The following is a 20,976-nucleotide window of genomic DNA, read 5'->3' on the forward strand; positions in this document are numbered from 1 at the left end:
AGGCTACACAAGTCTGCATTTGGGAACACAAGGCTACATTTGGGAACACAAGGCTACACAAGGCTGCATTTGGGAACACAAGGCTGCATTTGGGAACACAAGGCTGCATTTGAGGACACAAGGCTGCATTTGAGGACACAAGGCTACACAAGTCTGCATTTGGGAACACAAGGCTACATTTGGGAACACAAGGCTACACAAGGCTGCATTTGGGAACACAAGGCTACACAAGGCTGCGTTTGGGGACACAAGGCTGCATTTGGGAACACAAGGCTGCTACATTTGGGAACACAAGGCTGCTACATTTGGGAACACAAGGCTACATTTGGGAACACAAGGCTGCATTTGGGAACACAAGGCTGCATTTGGGAACACAAGGCTACACAAGGCTGCGTTTGGGGACACAAGGCTGCATTTGGGAACACAAGGCTGCTACATTTGGGAACACAAGGCTGCTACATTTGGGAACACAAGGCTACATTTGGGAACACAAGGCTGCATTTGGGAACACAAGGCTGCATTTGGGAACAAAAGGCTACACAAGGCTGCATTTGGGGACACAAGGCTGCATTTGAGGACACAAGGCTGCATTTGAGGACACAAGGCTGCATTTAAGGACACAAGGCTACACATGGCTGCATTTGGGGACACAAGGCTGCATTTGGGAACACAAGGCTACACAAGGCTGCATTTGGGGGCACAAGGCTGCATTTGGGAACACAAGGCTACACAAGGCTGCATTTGGGGACACAAGGCTGCATTTGAGGACACAAGGCTGCATTTGGGGGCACAAGGCTACACATGGGCTGCATTTGGGGACACAAGGCTGCAATTGGGGACACAGGCAGGCTGCAGTTAATATTTATTTTTATAACTTAATTCTGCATTAACCATTTAAGTGTAATTTCATTAGAGGGTGTGTTTAGGGGCAGAACATGGTAGGGGTTGGGCGCGGCAACTGGATTTGAAATTTTGAGCCGTGTGTGTATATATATGTATATGTATATGTATATGTATATGTATGTATATATGTATGTATGTATGTATGTATGTATGTATGTATGTATGTATGTATGTATGTATGTATGTATGTATGTATGTATGTATATATGTATATATATATATATATATATATATATATATATATATATATATATATATATATATATATATATATATATATATATATATAAAAAATTAGCAGACACCCTAGGCCAGTGATGGTGAACCTTGGCACCCCAGATGTTTTGGAACTACATTTCCCATGATGCTCATGCACTCTGCAGTGTAATGGAGCATCATGGGAAATGTAGTTCCAAAACATCTGGGGTGCCAAGGTTCACCATCACTGCCCTAGGGAATAAAATGGTGGTCATTGTAACTTTTTATGGTGTTTCGGTATTTGCGCAGTACTTTTTCAAATGCATTTAAAAAAAAAAAAATCATGAATAAAAACAAAAACAGTAAAGTTAGCCCAATTTTTTTGTATAATGTGACAGAAGATTTTACGCCGAGTAAACGGATACCTCACGTGTCACACTTTAACCACTTCAGCCCCGGACCATATTGCTGGTCGATGACCGGGCCACTTTTTGCGATTTGGGACTGCGTCGCTTTAACTGACAATTGCGCAGTCATGTGACGTGGCTCCCAAACAAAATTGGCGTCCTTTTTTTCCCACAAATAGAGCTTTCTTTTGGTGGTATTTGATCACCTCTGCGGTTTTTATTTTTTGCGCTATAAACAAAAATAGAGCGACAATATTGAAATAAAATAAATATTTTTTCATTTTTTGCTATAATAAATATCCCCAAAAAATATATAAAAAAAAAATGTTTTCCTCAGTTTAGGCCGATACGTATTCTTACATATACATATTTTTCATTAAAAAAAAAGTGCAATAAGTGTTTATTGATTGGTTTGCGCAAAAGTTATAGCGTCTACAAAATAGGGCATCGTTTTCTGGCATTTTTATTAATATTTTTTTTTTTTACTAGTAATGGCGGCGATCAGCGATTTTTTTTCGGTACTGCGACCGATCGGACACTTTTGACAAATTTTTGGGACCATTGGCATTTTTATAGCGATCGGTGCTATAAAAATGCATTGATTACTATAAAAATGCCACTGGCAGGGAAGGGGTTAACACTAGGGGGTGAAGAAGGGGTTAAGTATGTTCCCTGGGTGTGTTCTAACTGAAGGGGGGGGGGGGTGGGACTGACTGGGGGAAATTACATATCGCTTTTAAAACATTGTATTTCTCCCACTGACAGGACCGGGAGCTGTGTGTTTACACACACAGCTCCCGGTTCTCGCTCTGTAACGAGCGATCGCGGGTGCCTGGCGGTGATCGCACGCGTTGGGACCAGGGAGCGAGCGGGGGGGGGGGGGCGCATGTGCCCCTATTGGCTGCATAGCAGGATGACGTATAGCTACGTGATCTCGCGCAGCCGAGCCAACCTGCCGCCGTATAACTGCAGCGGTTGGTCGGCAAGTAGTTAAAATTGCGCACACTCATGGAATGGCGCCAAACTTTGGTACTTAAAAATCTCCATAGGCGGCGCTTTAAAATTGTTTACAGGTTACATGTTTTGAGGTACAGAGGAGGTCTAGGGCTAGAATGATTGCTCTGGCTGTAACGTTCGCAGTGATACCTGACATGTGTAGTTTGAACGTTGTTTACATATACGGGCACATCCTACGTTTGCGTTTGTTTCTGCCTGCGTGCGAGCTCGCGGGCGTTAACGTTTATTTTATTTTTTACACTTTCCCTTTAAAAATAAATAAATACGAATTTTGATCACTTTTATTCCTATTACAAGGAATGTAAATATCCCTTGTACTAGGAATAGTGTGTGACAGGTCCTCTTTATGGAGAGATGTGGGGAAAATAAGACCACATCTCTCCTCCAGGCTGGAAAGCATGAGATCAAAAAAATTAATAAAAATGAACGATCTGATGCGTTCCAGCCGAGTCCCAGGCTTTGTTTACTTCGGGCGGGCCAGATGTGACATCATAATGTCGCGCCCGGCCCTCGAGAGTCAGAGGATTGCCAGGCACCATCTGTCCCTCAGATTTCTCTATGGCTTCCTTCCGGCGCCGGAAGATTCCTTTTCCGGGTACCCGATCGCACGGGAGAGCCCAGAGAAGCACCAGAGGGCGGCAGGAGGGGGGGGGACGTCCCCTCCCGTCACTGGTAAGAACGATCAAGTGGCTGAACAGCAGCTATGATCGTTCTTATGGCGTAGGGAATTGCTGGCATAAAAAACTAAATCTGGATGATGACTGTAGCTGCACCCATCATTCAGATATCACCACTGAAAGCCCATGATGTCATATAACGGCGTGCAGTATGGAAGTGGATAAAGAACCTGTGCAAGATAATCAGGAAGTGGCAGAGAGATCTACCAAACAGCAGAGGTGTGTAGCACAATAATGGCCGCCAGAACGACCAATCCTCTGACAGGTAAATTAGGAGACGGCAGAAGGAGTGCGAGTAACAGATGCCGTCCACTCATTACCTCAATCACTTTCTCTAGCAAGCTGATCGCTTCCCCATAATCCTCTCTGTCGTACGCTGCCCACGCCTCCTCGTGCCTCTCCTCCACTTCTCTCACTCGATCCAGCTGTTTCTTGGCCTCCTCATTGGTTGGGCTGCTGAGCAACTGTTTGGGAAAGAAAAACAACTTAAGTGTAAGAAAAAACATTGTTGAGAACACAGCCCGTCCAATCACTAGAGACCAGTGACATCACAGACACTTCATATACACGAGAACACAGCCCGTCCAATCACTAGAGACCAGTGACATCACAGACACTTCATATACACGAGAACACAGCCCGTCCAATCACTAGAGACCAGTGACATCACAGACACTTCATATTCACGAGAACACAGCCCGTCCAATCACTGGAGACCAGTGACATCACAGACACTTCATATTCACGAGAACACAGCCCGTCCAATCACTGGAGACCAGTGACATCACAGACACTTCATATTCACGAGAACACAGCCCGTCCAATCACTGGAGACTAGGGTTGTCCTGATACCGATACTAGTAATACTAGTACTGATACCGAGCATTTGCCCGAGTACTTGTATTTGGACAAATGCTCTGATGCTTCATCCGATACCTGGGCAGTCAGGGTGATTAGTGTGGTGGGAGAGTTACAAGCACCGATCACCCTGTATAGGTTTCAAAGTCTTAGTGAAAGCAGCGGGGATCGGTGCTTGTAACTCTCCCACACACACGATCACCGCTGACTGTCCCCGTATCCTCCTCCAGTCCCCCTCCGTTCTGCTGCTGTCCCCCTCTATGCTGCTCTGTGTCCCCCTCTCTTCTCCTCCGTGCTGCTCCGTGTCCCCCTCTCTTCTCCTCCGTGCTGCTCCGTGTCCCCCTCTCTTCTCCTCCGTGCTGCTCCGTGTCCCCCTCTCTTCTCCTCCGTGCTGCTCCGTGTCCCCCTCTCTTCTCCTCCGTGCTGCTCCGTGTCCCCCTCTCTTCTCCTCTGTGCTGCTGTCCCCCCTCTCTTCTCCTCCGTGTCCCCCTCTCGTCTCCTCTGTGTCCCCCTCTCATCTCCTCCGTGCTGCTCCGTGTCCCCCTCTGTGCTGCTCCGTGTCCCCCTCTCTTCTCCTCTGTGCTGCTGTCCCCCTCTCTCCTCCTCCGTGCTGCTCCGTGTCCCCCTCTCTTATCCTCCGTGTCCCCCTCTTTTCTTTTCTGTGCTGCTGTCCCCCTCTCTTCTCCTCTATGCTGCTGTCCCCCTCTCTTCTCCTCCGTGTCCCCCTCTCTTCTCCTCCATGCTGAAGTCCCCCTCGATCTGTCAGGATGGAAAGCAGAGGTAAATGCAGCTCCTACCTTTTCCAAATGTACAGTGTCAGTGATCACTGACTCTGTCCATTCACATAACAGAAACATCGTAACCTGCGTTTACAATCTTTCAGTTAATGAATTGAGAAGAGACGCTGTCTTCTCTCCATTGATTTTCAGTGCAGCTGAGGCTGCTGAGAAAGGGATTGGGGAATATGTGTCCCTAGACCCCTTTTCCTGTCTCAAAGGGGAGATGCTCAGACCCCTGATATCTCACCAAAGCCCCCCAACAGGGCTGATAAAAATAAAATAAAAAGAATTGCAATAAATAATAATAAAAAAAATAATTGTAAAAAATAATAATAAAAAAAAAAAACACACCCCACACACTGACACTGTCCGTCCCTCCTCTTTAAAAAAAAAGAAAAAAAAAAGAAAAAAAAAAGGGAAGCTTAAAAAAATAATACATTTACAAATAAAATAAAAATACTAACACATGTGCCACTGTCACATGAGATAAAAAAAAGTATCGGTAATCGGTATCAGCGAGTACTTGTAAAAAAAAGTATCGGTACTTGTACTCTGTCTTGAAAAAGTGGCATCGGGACAACCCTACTAGAGAGCAGTGACATCACCGACATGAGAACACAGAGAGCAATCTTCTCCATACTACAATACCAGAGCAGACTCACCACAGCCCGGAAATCCTCCTCGGCGTCCTGCGTGTCCCCTTGCTTCAGAAGGATGTTTCCTCTCTGGAGTCTGGCCTGGAGATAATAAACATGAAGATATAAGAAACACTACAAACTTTGCTGGAACTCCTTGTTTATGCCGCTCACAGTTTCCTTTACATATAATTTATCTTTCCAGGTAGGACTCCAACCAAACACTTCATTGGCAGACCTGAAAAACACGCTCCAAAAAGAAGGAGGACATCCCAGTGGAGACCAGGCCGTCACGGAGAGACATACTGGGAACCGAAGAGGTCTCCCCGCTGACATCAATAACTTTCCTTCCAAAAAAGGTTCTGGATGGAGCCCCAGTTTAATGGCCTATGTAAGGTGACCCACAGGTAGCACCGGGCAGACTAGGTACGTCAGGAGCAAACACAATACATGTACCCATTGTATCCATCCCATGGCAGTGACTAGATTCAGTAACTTACGGCCAGGAAGTCCGGCTTCAGCTCGATGGCTTTGCTGAGATCTGGAAGAGCAGATTTGAATTTTCCCATCGCCAGGTAGACGGTGGCCCGTTTATAATACGTCAGGTAATTTTTGGGGTCTCCATCTACAAAATAAGGCATTACAGTGAGCGGTGAGCGGGGTCTGACTACTATTTTCTACAGAGTAATCACATCTGTAATCTTGCATTTAATGTGTAAGTTCTCCTTTTCACAAAGAGGAAAAGGTGAACCAATACCCTACACCAGCCCTTCTGAACCTTCTGCTGGGCTCTGATGAAGAGGTCTTTGTAGCCTCGAAACGCGTCAGCGACACACCTCCCTATATCCCCCCTATTTGGAGTGTGGTTCGAGGGACATCTGTTCTGTCAAAATAGTAAATTCATCGAGATCTCCAATTACGTCACTTCCTGTTACTGTCAGTAATTGGGGATTAGGTCACTTCCTGTTACGGTCAGTAATTGGGGATTACGTCAACTTTCTGTTTTGATACAACACACCGGCAACCGTATACACTCCGGTACACGAGATTATGGACATTGTTAGTCCGCTCTGACACTAACCAACAAAATGGCCGCCTCCAAGGCGGCGACAATTATTTTTCCTCGTTAGCCGCTGCTGTGTCTAAACAGCAAAGTCTTCGTGTACCGAAGTGTAGACGTATGTCGGTGTTGTGTCAAAAAAGCAACTCAACGAAAATCTCCAATGGTGGCGTGCAGTAACCAGAAGTGACATGATTGGAGATCTGGATGAATTGGCTCCTGTAAAAAAGAACGGTCCCTCTCCTTGTGCAGGGTGACTGGTCTTGTCTCCGCCCCCTCCTGTAATAAAGACCGGTCCCTCTCCTTGTGCAGGGTGACTGGTCCTGTCTCCGCCCCCTCCTGTAATAAAGACCGGTCCCTCTCCTTGTGCAGGGTGACTGGTCTTGTCTCTGCCCCCTCCTGTAATAAAGACTGGTCCCTCTCCTTGTGCAGGGTGACTGGTCTTGTCTCCGCCCCCGCCTGTAATAAAGACTGGTCCCTCTCCTTGTGCAGGGTGACTGGTCCTGTCTCCGCCCCCTCCTGTAATAAAGACCGGTCCCTCTCCTTGTGCAGGGTGACTGGTCTTGTTTCTGCCCCCTCCTGTAATAAAGACCGGTCCCTCTCTTTGTGCAGGGTGACAGGTCTTGTCTCCGTCCTCTCCTGTAAAAAAGACCGGTGCCTCTCCTTGTGCAGTGTGACTGGTCTCGTCTCCGCCCCCTCCTGTAATAAAGACCTGTCCCTCACCTTGTGCAGGGTGACTGGTTTTGTCTCCGCCCCCTCCTGAAATAAAGACCGGTCCTCTCTTTGTGCAGGGTGATTGGTCTCGTCTCCGCCCCCTCCTGTAATAAAGGCTGGTCCCTCTCCTTGTGCAGGGTGACTGGTCTCGTCTCCGCCCCTCCTGTAATAAAGACTGGTCCCTCTCCTTGTGCAGGGTGACTGGTCTTGTCTCCGCCCCCTCCTGTAATAAAGACCGGTCCCTCTCCTTGTGCAGGGTGACTGGTCTCGTCTCCGCCCCCTCCTGTAATAAAGACCGGTCCCTCTCCTTGTGCAGGGTGACTGGTCTCGTCTCCGCCCCCTCCTGTAATAAAGACCGGTCCCTCTCTTTGTGCAGGGCGACAGGTCTTGTCTCCGTCCTCTCCTGTAATAAAGACCGGTCCCTCTCCTTGTGCAGGGTGACTGGTCTTGTCTCCGCCCCCTCCTGTAATAAAGACCGGTCCCTCTCCTTGTGCAGGGTGACTGGTCTTGTCTCCGCCCCCTCCTGTAATAAAGACCGGTCCCTCTCCTTGTGCAGGGTGACTGGTCCTGTCTCCGCCCCCTCCTGTAATAAAGACCGGTCCCTCTCCTTGTGCAGGGTGACTGGTCCTGTCTCCGCCCCCTCCTGTAATAAAGACCGGTCCCTCTCCTTGTGCAGGGTGACTGGTCTCATCTCCACCCCCTCCTGTAAAAAAGAACAGTGCCTCTCCTTGTGCAGGGTGACTGGTCCTGTCTCCACCCCCTCCTGTAAAAAAGACCAGTGCCTCTCCTTGTGCAGGGGGACTGGTCCTGTCTCCGTCCCCTCCTGTAATAAAGGCTGGTCCCTCTCCTTGTGCAGGGTGAAAGGTCTTGTCTCCGCCCCCTCCTGTAATAAAGACCGGTCCCTCTCCTTGTGCAGGGTGAAAGGTCTTGTCTCCACTCCCTCCTGTAATAAAAACCGATCCTTCTCCTTGTGCAGGGTGACTGGCTTTGTCTCCGCCCCCTCCTGTAATAAAGACTGGTCCCTCTCCTTGTGTAGGGTGACAGGTCTCGTCTCCGCCCCCTCCTGTAATAAAAACCGATCCTTCTCCTTGTGCAGGGTGACTGGTCTCGTCTCCACCCCCTCCTGTAATAAAGACAGGTCCCTCTCCTTGTGCAGGGTGACTGGTCTTGTCTCCGCCCCCCTCCTGTAGTAGTTGGAGCTGCTGGGCCCCTCCCCCTGCTTTCTGCACAGGCTATGTACAGCACAGTGAAGATGCCACGGCTGCTTTTACAAGGTGATATCTGTGTTTGTAAAAGCATCTGGTGCTCACAAAGTAGATTTATATCCTCTGTGGCTATTGGAGAAGGTAGTGCTGAACATGAAGAACACCCTACACCTGTTAAGGGTTTTATGTCTGTTTATTAAAGGGAATCAGAACAGAACTGTGATGTAAGTACTTATGCGAAGGATGGATTTAGCTGCTATCAGAATCTCTAACTCTGTGAACACGATGATATACTCACCCACAGCGGAGTGATAATGAGACAGCGCTTCGGCCAGTTGTCCAGCAGCCAGGAGCTTGCGGCCCATCTCCAGGTGGCTCTCGATTTCAGCCTGGCTGGTCGCCAGCGCTCCTGCTGGGTAAATAAGATGCGTCAGAGACCCGAGGTTACAAGACAACTCCCAGAAAGTTTACAATTGGAGTGAATTCAACGCAAACACAACTCCTTTGGAACACACGTCAGATGTAGATCAGAGAGAAAAAGAAAAGAAAGGGAGTGGCTCTAACTGGGAACTACACGTGGCGGTTCAGAGGCTGCGTTTGTCCTACTTTGCATTGCGCTGCGTTTCTTTGGATGCAGCATCTCCTATTAACCACTTAAGACCCCGGACCAAAATGCAGCTAAAGGACCAGGCCCCTTTTTTGCAAATCGGCACTGCGTCGCTTTAACTGACAATTGCGCGGTCGTGCGACGTGGCGCAAAAAATAAAAACCGCAGAGGTGATCAAATACCACCAAAAGAAAGCTCTATTTGTGGAAAAAAAAGCCAATTTTGTTTGGGAGCCACGTTGCACAACCGCGCAATTGTCAGTTAAAGCGACGCAGTGCCGAATCGCAAAAAGTGGCAAGGTCCTTTAGCTGCCTAATGGTCCAGGGGGGTGAAGTGGTTAAAGTTAGGGTTGTCCCGATACCACTTTTTTAGGACCGAGTACAAGTACCGATACTTTTTTTCATGTAGTCGCCGATACCGAATACCGATACTTTTTTTAAATGTCATGTGACAGTTTTCAAACCACAATACAGACTAAGGATATTTTCTTTAGAATTATGAAGAACTCTAACTCAAGACATTATAAAAGAATAAAAATGAGTAAAAATGAATAAAAATGTTTTATTTGCTTGTCACGCAGTAGTAAAAAACTCAAAGAATTTTCATAGAACATGTTGATAAATACAAAAAAAGTATTCTATTTAGGTATCGGGAGCATTTGCGCGAGTACGAGTACTCCCGCAAATACTCGGTATCGGTCCCGATACTGATACTAGTATCGGTATCTGGACAACCCTAGTTAAAGTGATTGTAAACCTTTATTTTTTTTTTTAAATAACATACATGTGATACTAACCTCCACTGTGCAGCTTGTTTTGCAGAGAATGGCCCCCCAATCCTCGACTTCTAGGGTCCCTCACAGCTCCTCCTTGCATCAGATAACCCCCTAAGACAAGATCTCTCCAGGGGGGGGGGGGGGGGTTACCTTGTGGGCACATTCCCGAGTCCAGCATTTGCGTTCATAGACACGAATGCTGGACTTGGCACCGCCCCCCCACATCATTGGATTTGATTGACAGCAGTGGGGGCCAATGGCTGCACTGCTATCAATCTATCCAATCAAGAGCCAGGACCCCGTGGAGAGAGGGAGAACGCTTGTCCGCCGAGGGAAATACGGGGCTCAGGTAAGTAAAACAGTGGGGGGTGGTCATGCCAGAAGTTTTTTCACCTTAATGCATAGGAAGCATTAAGGTGAAAAAACAGAAGGGTTTACAACCCCTTTAAAGCAGGGGTAGGCAACCTCGGCCCTCCAGCTGTTTTGAAACTACAAGTCCCATGAGACATTGCAAGACCCTGAGAATCACAGGCATGACTCCTAGAGGTATGATGGGATTTGTATCTTCACCACAGCTGAAGGGCTGAGGTTGCCTACCCCTGACTTAAAGGGTAACCAAGCACAGGTCCACTTCATGACTGATTTACACATATGTAAAGGGGACATTTTTTTCTGATGGTCATACATTGAAAAAGACTGCTTAGTGGATAAAGATTATAATTAGTATAATATACAGGTACCCTCATCCCAAAACATGGAAGAAAATTGGAGTGAAATGGAGCAACGCGATTTTCATGGTAACATCTTATGACATCATTGACAAATTAGATGGTATTATAAACAGAAAGTTTTATTACAGACATTATACATATTAAAAAAACAATCCATAGATATAGGATTACATAAAAATACATGAGAATAGAAAGTTTGAAATATATATATATATATAATATTCAGTGTGATCCCTCTAAAATAAAACAATTGTAGTGTTGGCCAACAATCTACTTTTAGATGGATCACATTGAATTGAACATTAGTCTACTGTACTGGCAGGTAAAAATATAACCACATATCTTATATATATATTTTATTGATATGTGGTCTATATTTTTACCTGCAACCAGAACTAGACTAATGTTCATTTCAATGTGATCCATCTAAAAGTAGATTGTCGGCCAACACTACAATCTTCCTTTAGACCATGGGTCTTCAAACTACGGCCCTCCAGGTGTTCAGGAACTACAATTCCCATCATGCCTAGTCATGTCTGCGAATGTCAGAGTTTTGCAATGCCTCATGGGATTTGTAGTTCTGCAACAGCTGGAGGGCCATAGTTTGAGGATCCCTGCTTTAGAGGGATCACACTGAATATCATACACATATATAATAGATAGATAGATAGATAGATAGATAGATAGATAGATAGATAGATAGATAGATAGATAGATAGATAGGACGCCCTTTGTGGCTGCTTTTCTCATATCATCCTGTTTAAGCAATATATACAAATATATGTACAAAGTAGGGTTGTCCCGATACCACTTTTTTAGGACCGAGTACAAGTACCGATACTTTTTTTCATGTACTCGCCGATACCAATACTTTTTTTTAAATGTGTCCCCAAATGCAGCCATGTCCCCCACAAATGCAGCCATGTCCCCCACAAATGCAGCCATGTCCCCCACAAATGCAGCCATGTCCCCAAAGAGAAAGCCAAGCCCTCGATCCCCTGTCGCCCCGAGTTGATCAGCGCGGGGAACATTACAGCTTTCATTTGAATAGCTGTGTGTTCCCCGCCAATCCTGGGATGGGTGATCTGTCTATCAAAGTGCCCGGACAAAGGGGAGGGGCTATATATGACGAGGCGCGGGAGCACACAGCTATTCAAATGAAAGCTGTATTGTTCCCCGCGCTTATCAACTAGACGGCGGTGGCGGCGGGGGATGAGGTCTTGGCTTTCTCTTTGAGGACTGTTCTGCGCCGCTCTCCGCCCCCTCGCTCTCTAAAAAAAAAAAAGTATCGGGTGAAGCATCGGGAGCATTTGCGCGAGTACAAGTACTCGCGCAAATGCTCAGTATCGGTCCCAATACTAGTATCGGTATCGGGACAACCCTAGTACAAAGTATACTTTATGCATCTGCTATGTAACCATATATATGAATATTCATGTGTCTTCATTTGCATTTTAGTGTATTTTCCTCCTTTAATCTCCTGAAGAAGCGGCCAACCGCAAAACGCGTTGAGAGCCTGGTGGGGCCCACACCTACACTACTTCTCGAGCTGCTTCTCAATCAGAAGTTTTTCCTAGTGGGGGTGTAGGAACCATCGAGAGGGATTCAAACTTTCTATTCCCGTGTATTGTATTTTTATATACCTTATATACTCGAGTATAAGCCGACCCAAATATAATCCGAGGCACCTAATTTTACCACAAAAAAATGGAAAAAAATATGTGCCCATGCCTCACTGTGTCCATGTGCCCATGCCTCACTGTGTCCATGTGCCCATGCCTCACTGTGTCCATGTGCCCATGACTAGGCTGACGTTTAACATGGGAGTCTATGGAAGGGGTGCCCGGGTTTGAAAAATCGGTGCTCCCCAGCCATAGGTCCCCCAGAGAACAAACTTTGCACACTTGTAGAGGAGAAATAGGGCTACATGTGTGCCAAGTTCCGGGTCCAGGGGACCTATGACCGGCCAGTACCGGGTCCCCAAATTTACCGGAGAAATTACAGTTTAACATGGGAGTCTACGGAAGGGGTGCCCGGGTTTGGAAAATCGTTGCTCCCCGGCCGTAGGTCTCCCGGACAAAAAAACGTTGCACACCTGCAGCGGAAAAGTGGCCGGTACCGGCTCCCCAAAGTCCAGGCGCAAAAAGGTGACTCGAGTATAAGCCGAGGGGGGCATTTTCAGCACAAAAAAATAAATGTGCTGAAAAACTCGGCTTATACTCGAGTATATACGGTAATCCTAAATCTATGGGATTGTTTTAAAATGTATAATGTTTGTAATAAAACCTTTTGTTTTTAATACCAATTTGTCAATATCGTCAGACGGTACCATGAAAACCCTGCTGCCTCATTTCACACATTTTTACTTCTGGTCACTAGTGTCCTTAATAACGACAGTCTCACCATCCAGCTGTAGGTCCAGGATGACACAGAGGAGGGAGAGAGAGGACAGGACTCCGCTCACACCGCGCCGCTCTCTCTCCATGCCGGCTGGGCAGTTTGGTCCGGGATGACACAGTCCTCTTCCTGCTAATAGAGGGGGAGAAAAAAATTATTAATAAATGGGGAGGGGGGGGGGGAACTAGGATGGAGAGGGAGGGAGAGAGAGAAAACGGAGAAGGAGAGAGAAGGACAGATGCTAAGGTGGAGAGAGAGGGAGGGGGGGAGATAGAGAAAGAGGAAGGGTGGAGTGGGAGAGGGGAAGAAAGAAAGAGCCTGATGGGGCCCACAGAGCTTCACGGGATCACCAAAACTAGGATACCAAGCACATGGGATCACCAAGACTGGATACCTGGGGGAACAGGGTCCCCATAACTTAACTATTGGGGGGAACAGAGTGTCTAAAAGTGGATGACGGGGGGAGCTAGGTGTACCCAAAACCGAATGAACAGGGTCTATGGCAGGCATCATTAATGGACGAAAAGATGGTCCTATCCGGACTGCGGCTCCGCCATTTAGGAGCCTGAGTGTCCTCTCCTGCTTGATGTCCTCCTTCCCCCACCACAGCTTTTATCCTTACAACAGTTGGTAGGAAGAAGGCGTGGCATATCTGGACAGAGGATATTCAAGTTGATAAGCTTGCGATTTGTTGCTAGGACCACGGAGCGGTCCTAGCAACCCATCACCTGCCTGTTAACATGAAAAGTTGGGGCGGTTCTGCCCTCTGTCCAGACATGCCACGCATTCTTCCTACCAACTGTTAGTAAGATTGGATAGGATAGGCTGCAGAAGGGCTACGATTGGAAATGAAAATGTGATGCAAGGACATCGGGGGACTGGGGGAATACAAGGAAGGTGGGGTGGCTGTGAATGGGGACTGCAATGCAAGGAAGGGGAGGTTTGAAGGGGACTAGGATACAAGGAAGGGGGGCTGTGAAGGGGACCGAAAAGCAAGGAAAGGAGGGGGGCTTTGAAGGGGACTGGAGTGCAAGGAGGGTGGGCTTTGAAGGGGGCTGGAGTGAAAGGAGGGGGGGGGCTTTGAAGGGGACTGGAGTGAAAGGAGAGGGGGGCTTTGAAGGGGACTGGCGTGAAAGGAGGGGGGGGCTTTGAAGGGGACTGGCGTGAAAGGAGGGGGGGCTTTGAAGGGGACTGGCGTGAAAGGAGGGGGGGCTTTGAAGGGGACTGGCGTGAAAGGAGGGTGGGCTTTGAAGGGGACTGGAGTGCAAGGAGGGTGGGCTTTGAAGGGGACTGGAGTGCAAGGAGGGTGGGCTTTGAAGGGGACTGGAGTGCAGGGAAGGTGGGCTTTGAAGTGGACTGGAGTGAAAGGAGGGGGGCTTTGAAGGGGACTGGAGTGCAAGGAGGGTGGGCTTTGAAGGGGACTGGAGTGCAAGGATGGTGGGCTTTGAAGGGGACTGGAGTGCAAGGAGGGTGGGCTTTGAAGGGGACTGGAGTGCAAGGAGGGTGGGCTTTGAAGGGGACTGGAGTGCAAGGAAGGTGGGCTTTGAAGTGGACTGGAGTGCAGGGGGGGTGGGCTTTGAAGGGGACTGGAGTGCAAGGGGGGGGGCTTTGAAGGGGACTGGAGTGCAAGGAGGGTGGGCTTTGAAGGGGACTGGAGTGCAAGGAGGGTGGGCTTTGAAGGGGACTGGAGTGCAAGGAGGGCGGGCTTTGAAGGGGACTGGGGTGGAAGAAAGGGGAGGAGCTGTGAAGGGGACAGCAATGCAATGAAGCTGACTAGGATACAAGGAAGGGGGGGGCTGTGAAAGGGAATAGAAAGCCAGGAAGGGGGGGCTTTGAAGGGGACAGGGATACATGCAAGGATGGGTGTGAAGGGTACTGGAAAGCAAGAAAGGGGAGGGGGTACTGGGATGCAAGCAGGGGAGGGGGGTTTGAAGGGGACTGGGATACATGATAGGAGGGATGTGAAGAGGACTGGAATGCAAGGAGGGGGGCTTTTAAAGGGACTAGGATGCAAGGAAGAGGGGGGCTGTGAAGAGGACTGGAATGTAAGGATGGGGGGGCTGTGAAGGGGACTGGGATGCAAGGAATGCAGGGTTTTAAAGGGTACTGCGAAATAAGAAAAGGGTGGTTGTCAAAGGGACTGGGATGTAAGGTGGGAACTGGGATGTAAATGGGGGGGGCTGTGATGTTAGGGGGGTACTGAGGAGTAAAGGAGACGCTGTATTGTAAAGGAGGCCTGTGACGTAAACGCGGGACTTAGATGTAAACTGGTCACTGAAATGTAATGTGTGTGAAATGGGCTGTGATGTGATGTGAAGAGGGTGCTGTAATATAAATGGGGGTTCTGCTATTTAAAAGGCAGCATTGTGGTGTGAAGGGGAGACTGTGATATGAAGAAGGCTGTGATATAAAGGGGGGAGGGCTGTGATATAAAGGGGGAGGGCTGTGATATAAAAAGGGGGAGGACTGAGGACACTGATGTAAAGGGGAAAGTGTAATGTATGGGGTGGGGAGGGCTGTGATATAAAGGGGGGAGGGCTGTGATATAAAGGGGGGAGGGCTGTGATATAAAGGTGGGAGGACTGAGGACACTGATGTAAAGGGGAAAGTGTAATGTATGGGGTGGGGAGGGCTGTGATATAAAGGGGGGGGGGCTGTGATATAAAGGGGGGAGGGCTGTGATATAAAGGTGGGAGGACTGAGGACACTGATGTAAAGGGGAAAGTGTAATGTATGGGGTGGGGAGGGCTGTGATATAAAGGGGGGGGGGCTGTGATATAAAGGGGGGAGGGCTGTGATATAAAGGTGGGAGGACTGAGGACACTGATGTAAAGGGGAAAGTGTAATGTATGGGGTGGGGAGGGCTGTGATATAAAGGGGGGGGGGCTGTGATATAAAGGGGGGAGGGCTGTGATATAAAGGTGGGAGGACTGAGGACACTGATGTAAAGGGGAAAGTGTAATGTATGGGGTGGGGAGGGCTGTGATATAAAGGGGGGGGGGGGCTGGGATATAAAGGGGGGAGGGCTGTGATATAAAGGTGGGAGGACTGAGGACACTGATGTAAAGGGGAAAGTGTAATGTATGGGGTGGGGAGGGCTGTGATATAAAGGGGGGAGGGCTGTGATATAAAGGGGGGAGGGCTGTGATATAAAGGTGGGAGGACTGAGGACACTGATGTAAAGGGGAAAGTGTAATGTATGGGGTGGGGAGGGGCTTTGATATGGCAGATGTGGGTCATTGCACAAAAATGAGACTCGACCTCTGTGAATTTTATTTCCATACCTCTGGTCTATATTGGGGGGGGGGGGGGTCACAAAAACTAGAAACTGAAACCACACAGTAACTAAACCTAGACAACTGGGGGCATGGGGGGGGGGGCACCACAACTGGGCATTATCATGGATGTCTTTGACCAGGACAGAGGATCACAGGGTCCCAAAAACTAGGAGACCGAGCACACGGGATCACCAAGACTGGAAGATTAGGGGCAGAGTGTCACCAAAACGGAGTGACGGAGGGCAAAGGGCCACCAAAAGTGGAGAAGGGAAAGGGGCCACCAAAGCTAAATGACAGGGGACCAACAAAACTGAATGACGGGGACACGGGTCCACCAAAACTTAATTGACAAGGGGCTCAAGGCCACCAAAAGTGGACAAGGGTAAGGGGCCACCAAAACTAAATGACAAGGGCACAGGGGACCACTAAAACTGAATGATGGAGGGCACGGGGCCACCAAAACTGAATGATGGAGGGCACGGGGCCACCAAAACTGAATGATGGAGGGCACGGGGCCACCAAAACTGAATGATGGAGGGCACGGGGCCACCAAAACTGAATGACGGAGGCACAGGGGGCCACCAAAACTGAATGATGGAGGGCACGGGGCCACCAAAACTGAATGACGGAGGCACAAGGGACCACCAAAACTGAATGATGGAGGGCACGATGCCACCAAAACTAAATGACGGGGCACGGGGCCACCAAAACTAAATGACGGGGGGGGGGGGGGGAACGGGGCCACCAATACTAAATGACGGGGGCAGGGGGCCACCAAAACTAAATGACAGGGGCACGGGGCCACCAAAACTAAATGACAGGGGCACGGGGCCACCAAAACTAAATGACGAGGGCACGGGGCCACCAAAACTAAACGACGGCGCGTACAGGGCCAACCAAACTGAATGACGGGGGGCACTGGTCAACAAAACTGAATGACGGGGTTCATAGAGTCACTGACCACAGACCTCCCCCTGTGTGGAGCACCTAATGAAGTAGCACCCAATACACCTCCTTCCATACTGAGGACTATTCTCCATTCTATCCCCATGGTGACCTGTACTCAGGTACACCTAGACAGCCATACAGTCACATGACCACAGACAGAGGGGTATTAGGGGAGGGGACACACATTACCTTCTCTCCTCTGTCACTCTGCACTGTACATCCTCTGTACCTACAGTTCCCGCACCACTTCCGCTTCCGGATGTCAATTTTACACACCCCGCCAACCAGCTCCAGGCTTCCGGACCCCCTGGCCAATCAGAAGTCAGGCTACCACATCGTGGGCTGTCCTGATTGGCCAGGTGTCAGAAAACCCATGTAAACATGGAGTCACACCCTCCTTTCACTTCTCAATATCTTCATCCAGGTATCCTAGCGACGCTGTGGGAGGCTTCTTATTGGCCAAACCAACCCTTCTTCTTCACTTTTCATTGGTTGGCAGGCGCGACACCTGCCCGGTTCTTATTGGCTGTTGAGCGGCTCGCAATGTGTTGCTGTCACTCACACAGCAGATTCTCGTCACCTCGTGGTCTCTCATTGGCTGCGAGTCCTCCGGCTGCCAATCACTAAGCTGGGCCACGTCCAGCCTTTCCACGGTTCATCGAGACTCTTTCTCATTAGCTACGGCGCGCCCACCTCTAGCATTAGAGAAAGTCCCGCCTTCCCCTCGCGCTTATTGGCTGCTGCGCGTAGAAGTCTTTCTGTTTGTGGCTGTGATTGGCTGGACAGGGAGTGGCATACATTCCTGCACTCCTGTGTGGGAAGGGATGAGGGCGCCCCCTAGAGCACAGACTGAAGTACTACAGATTTCCACTAATTTCCTGTCCCGGTGACACAACAGGAAGTAAAATAAATCTTCAGAAAACGAGGGTAGACAGACCCAGTGTCTCCATTGGTATATTCCCCTTCATTTCCTGCACTGGTGACACAGCAGGAAGTAAAAATAAATCTTCAACCATTAGTAGGGTTGCCACCTCATCCCCAGTGTCGCTATTGCCAGATTTTCACTCATTTCCTGTCCCAGTGACACAACAGGAAGTAAAATAGATATTCAGAAAATCAGGGGAGACAGAACCGGTGTCCCCAGTGGCAGAAGTGAGAGGAAATCTGTACAAAGTGAAGTGTAATCCTTCCCCAGTGGTCACCGGAACATTAGGAAGTAAAAAGGAAATGTTCAGCTAATCAGGTTAGACAGACTCAGTGTCCCCATTGGCAGATTTTCCTGTGTTTCCTGTCCTGGTGACACAATAGGAAGTAAAAATAAATCTTCAGCAAATCAGGTTAGACAGACCCGGTGTCCCCATTGGCAAATTTTCCTTTGTTTCCTGTCCTAATGACACAACAGGAAGTAAAAAGGAAATCTTCAGCAATTTAGGGTAGGCAGGACCGGTGTCCCCATTGGCAGAAGTGAGAGGAAATCTCTACAAAGTGATGGGTAATCCTTCCCCAGTTGTCACCGGAAACACCTGTTCCCATTTGAAGATGTCCCTTTGTTTCCTGTCCTGGTGACACAACAGGAAGTAAAAATAAATCTTCATAAAATCAGGTAAGACAGACTCGGTGTCCCCATTGGAATTTCCCCCCCTCATTTCCTGCACTGGTGACACAACAGAAAGTAAAAATATATCTTCGGGCAATAGGGTAGCCAGAACTGGTGTCTCCATTGCCAGATTTCCCCTCATTTCCTGTCCCGGTGACACAACGGGAAGTAAAAAATAAATCTTCATAAAATCAGGTAAGACAGACCCAGTGTCCCCATTGGCAGATTTCCCCTCATTTCCTGCGCTGGTGACAGAACAGGAAGTAAAAGGAAATCAGGTTATACAGACCCGGTGTCCCCATTGGCAGATTTCACCCTGTTTCCTGTCCTGGTGACACAAATAGGAAGTAAAAAGAAATCTTCAGCAATTTAGGGTAGGCAGGACCGGTGTCCCCATTGGCAGAAGTGAGAGGAAATCTCTACAAAGTGATGGGTAATCCTTCCCCAGTTGTCACCGGAAACACCTGTTGCCATTTGAAGATGTCCCTTTGTTTCCTATCCTGGTGACACAACAGGAAGTAAAAATAAATCTTCAGAAAATCAGGTAAGACAGACTCGGTGTCCCCATTGGAATTTTCCCCCTCATTTCCTGCGCTGGTGACACAACAGGAAGTAAAAATAAATCTTCGGGCAATAGGGTAGCCAGAACCGGTGTCTCCATTGCCAGATTTACCCTCATTTCCTGTCCTGGTGGCACAACGGGAAGTAAAAAATAAATCTTCATAAAATCAGGTAAGACAGACCCGGTGTCCTCATTGGCAGATTTCCCCTCATTTCCTGCGCTGGTGACACAACAGGAAGTAAAAATAAATCTTCGGGCATTAGGGTAGCCAGAACCGGTGTCTCTATTGCCAGATTTCCCCTCATTTCCTGTCCTGGTGACACAACAGGAAGTAAAAATAAATCTTCGGGCATTAGAGTAGCCAGAACCGGTGTCTCTATTGCCAGATTTCCCCTCATTTCCTGTCCTGGTGGCACAACGGGAAGTAAAAAATAAATCTTCATAAAATCAGGTAAGACAGACCCGGTGTCCTCATTGGCAGATTTCCCTTCATTTCCTGCGCTGGTGACAGAACAGGAAATCTCTACAAAGTGATGGGTAATCCTTCCCCAGTTGTCACCGGAAACACCTGTTCCCATTTGAAGATGTCCCTTTGTTTCCTCTCCTGGTGACACAACAGGAAGTAAAAATAAATCTTCATAAAATCAGGTGTCCCCATTGGCAATGTAAAGGGGATCCCTGGTTGTCGACAGAACAAGATTTGTCGGCCATTAATCAATGATACCAGATTATCAGAAGAGATCGATCAGAAAAGAAGTCGATCCTGTAGTGAAGTGTGTATGGACACCATTGGGTATTTATTTTTTCAAAACCATATGACAAAAAAATGAGATCTTCAAAATACTTGGACTGTCTACTTTCCAAAAAATTGGGTCATTTGTGGGGTGTTTGTGCTGTGCTGGCATTTTAGAGCCTCCAAAGCTGTGATAGGTGGTCAGGAAGTGTAACAAGGAAGTTACACCCTTTGGAAGCCTGAAGGTGGTCATTGGATTTTGGGCCTCCATATGCAGATTAGCCTCCATAAAGTCTCACACATGTGGTATCCCCATACTCAGGGAAAGCAGCAGAATGTGTTTTCGGGTGTAATTCCACACACACTATATTGCCAAAAGTACTGGGACGCCTGCCTTTACACGCACATGGGGCCAGATTCTGAAAGGACTTACGACGGCGCAACGCCATGTACGCCGTCGTAAGTCCTAATCCGACCCGTCGTATCTATGCGCCTGATTCTTAGAATCAGTTACGCATAGATATCCATTAGATCCGACAGGCGTAAGTCTCTTACGCCGTCGGATCTTAACTGCATTTTTTTTAGTTGACCGCTAGGTGGCGCTTCCGTCGAATTCCGCGTTGAGTATGCAAATTAGCTAGATACGCAAATTCCACGAACGTACGCGCGGCCGACGCAGTAAAGTTACGTTTACGTTAGGCTTTTCCCGGCGTATAGTTGCCCCTGCTATATGAGGCATAAGTGCGGCGTAACAATGTTAAGTATGCCCGTCGTTCCCGCGTCGAAATTTGAAAAAGTTACGTCGTTTGCGTAAGTCGTCCGTGAATGGGGCTGGATGTCGTTCATGTCGAAACCAATGACGTCCTTGCGGGGTACTTTGGAGCAATGCACACTG

General features: G+C 48.3%; 1 protein-coding gene across 4 annotated transcripts in view; it reads right to left on the reverse strand.

The window, feature by feature from the left end:
* Window positions 1–17,694, reverse strand: part of LOC120933617 (dnaJ homolog subfamily C member 3-like) — a 32,244-nt gene extending 14,550 nt beyond the window's left edge. The window contains exons 1-6 of one of the 4 annotated variants that reach the window (XM_040346921.1): window positions 17,379–17,694; window positions 12,970–13,092; window positions 8,752–8,865; window positions 5,975–6,099; window positions 5,502–5,576; window positions 3,523–3,666 (exon numbers count right to left, since the gene is read on the reverse strand). In XM_040346921.1, the coding sequence (XP_040202855.1) occupies window positions 3,523–3,666; window positions 5,502–5,576; window positions 5,975–6,099; window positions 8,752–8,865; window positions 12,970–13,051 (540 nt within the window). In that variant the 5' untranslated portion in view covers window positions 13,052–13,092; window positions 17,379–17,694. Of the gene's footprint in view, window positions 1–3,522; window positions 3,667–5,501; window positions 5,577–5,974; window positions 6,100–8,751; window positions 8,866–12,969; window positions 13,096–17,252; window positions 17,308–17,378 lie in introns of those variants that run through there. The other 3 variants (XM_040346920.1, XM_040346919.1, XM_040346918.1) reach the window with 3 other exon arrangements.
* Window positions 17,695–20,976: the final 3,282 nt, after the last annotated feature.

This window comes from Rana temporaria, chromosome 3 (assembly GCF_905171775.1).
Source record: "Rana temporaria chromosome 3, aRanTem1.1, whole genome shotgun sequence".
Taxonomy (NCBI): domain Eukaryota; kingdom Metazoa; phylum Chordata; class Amphibia; order Anura; family Ranidae; genus Rana; species Rana temporaria.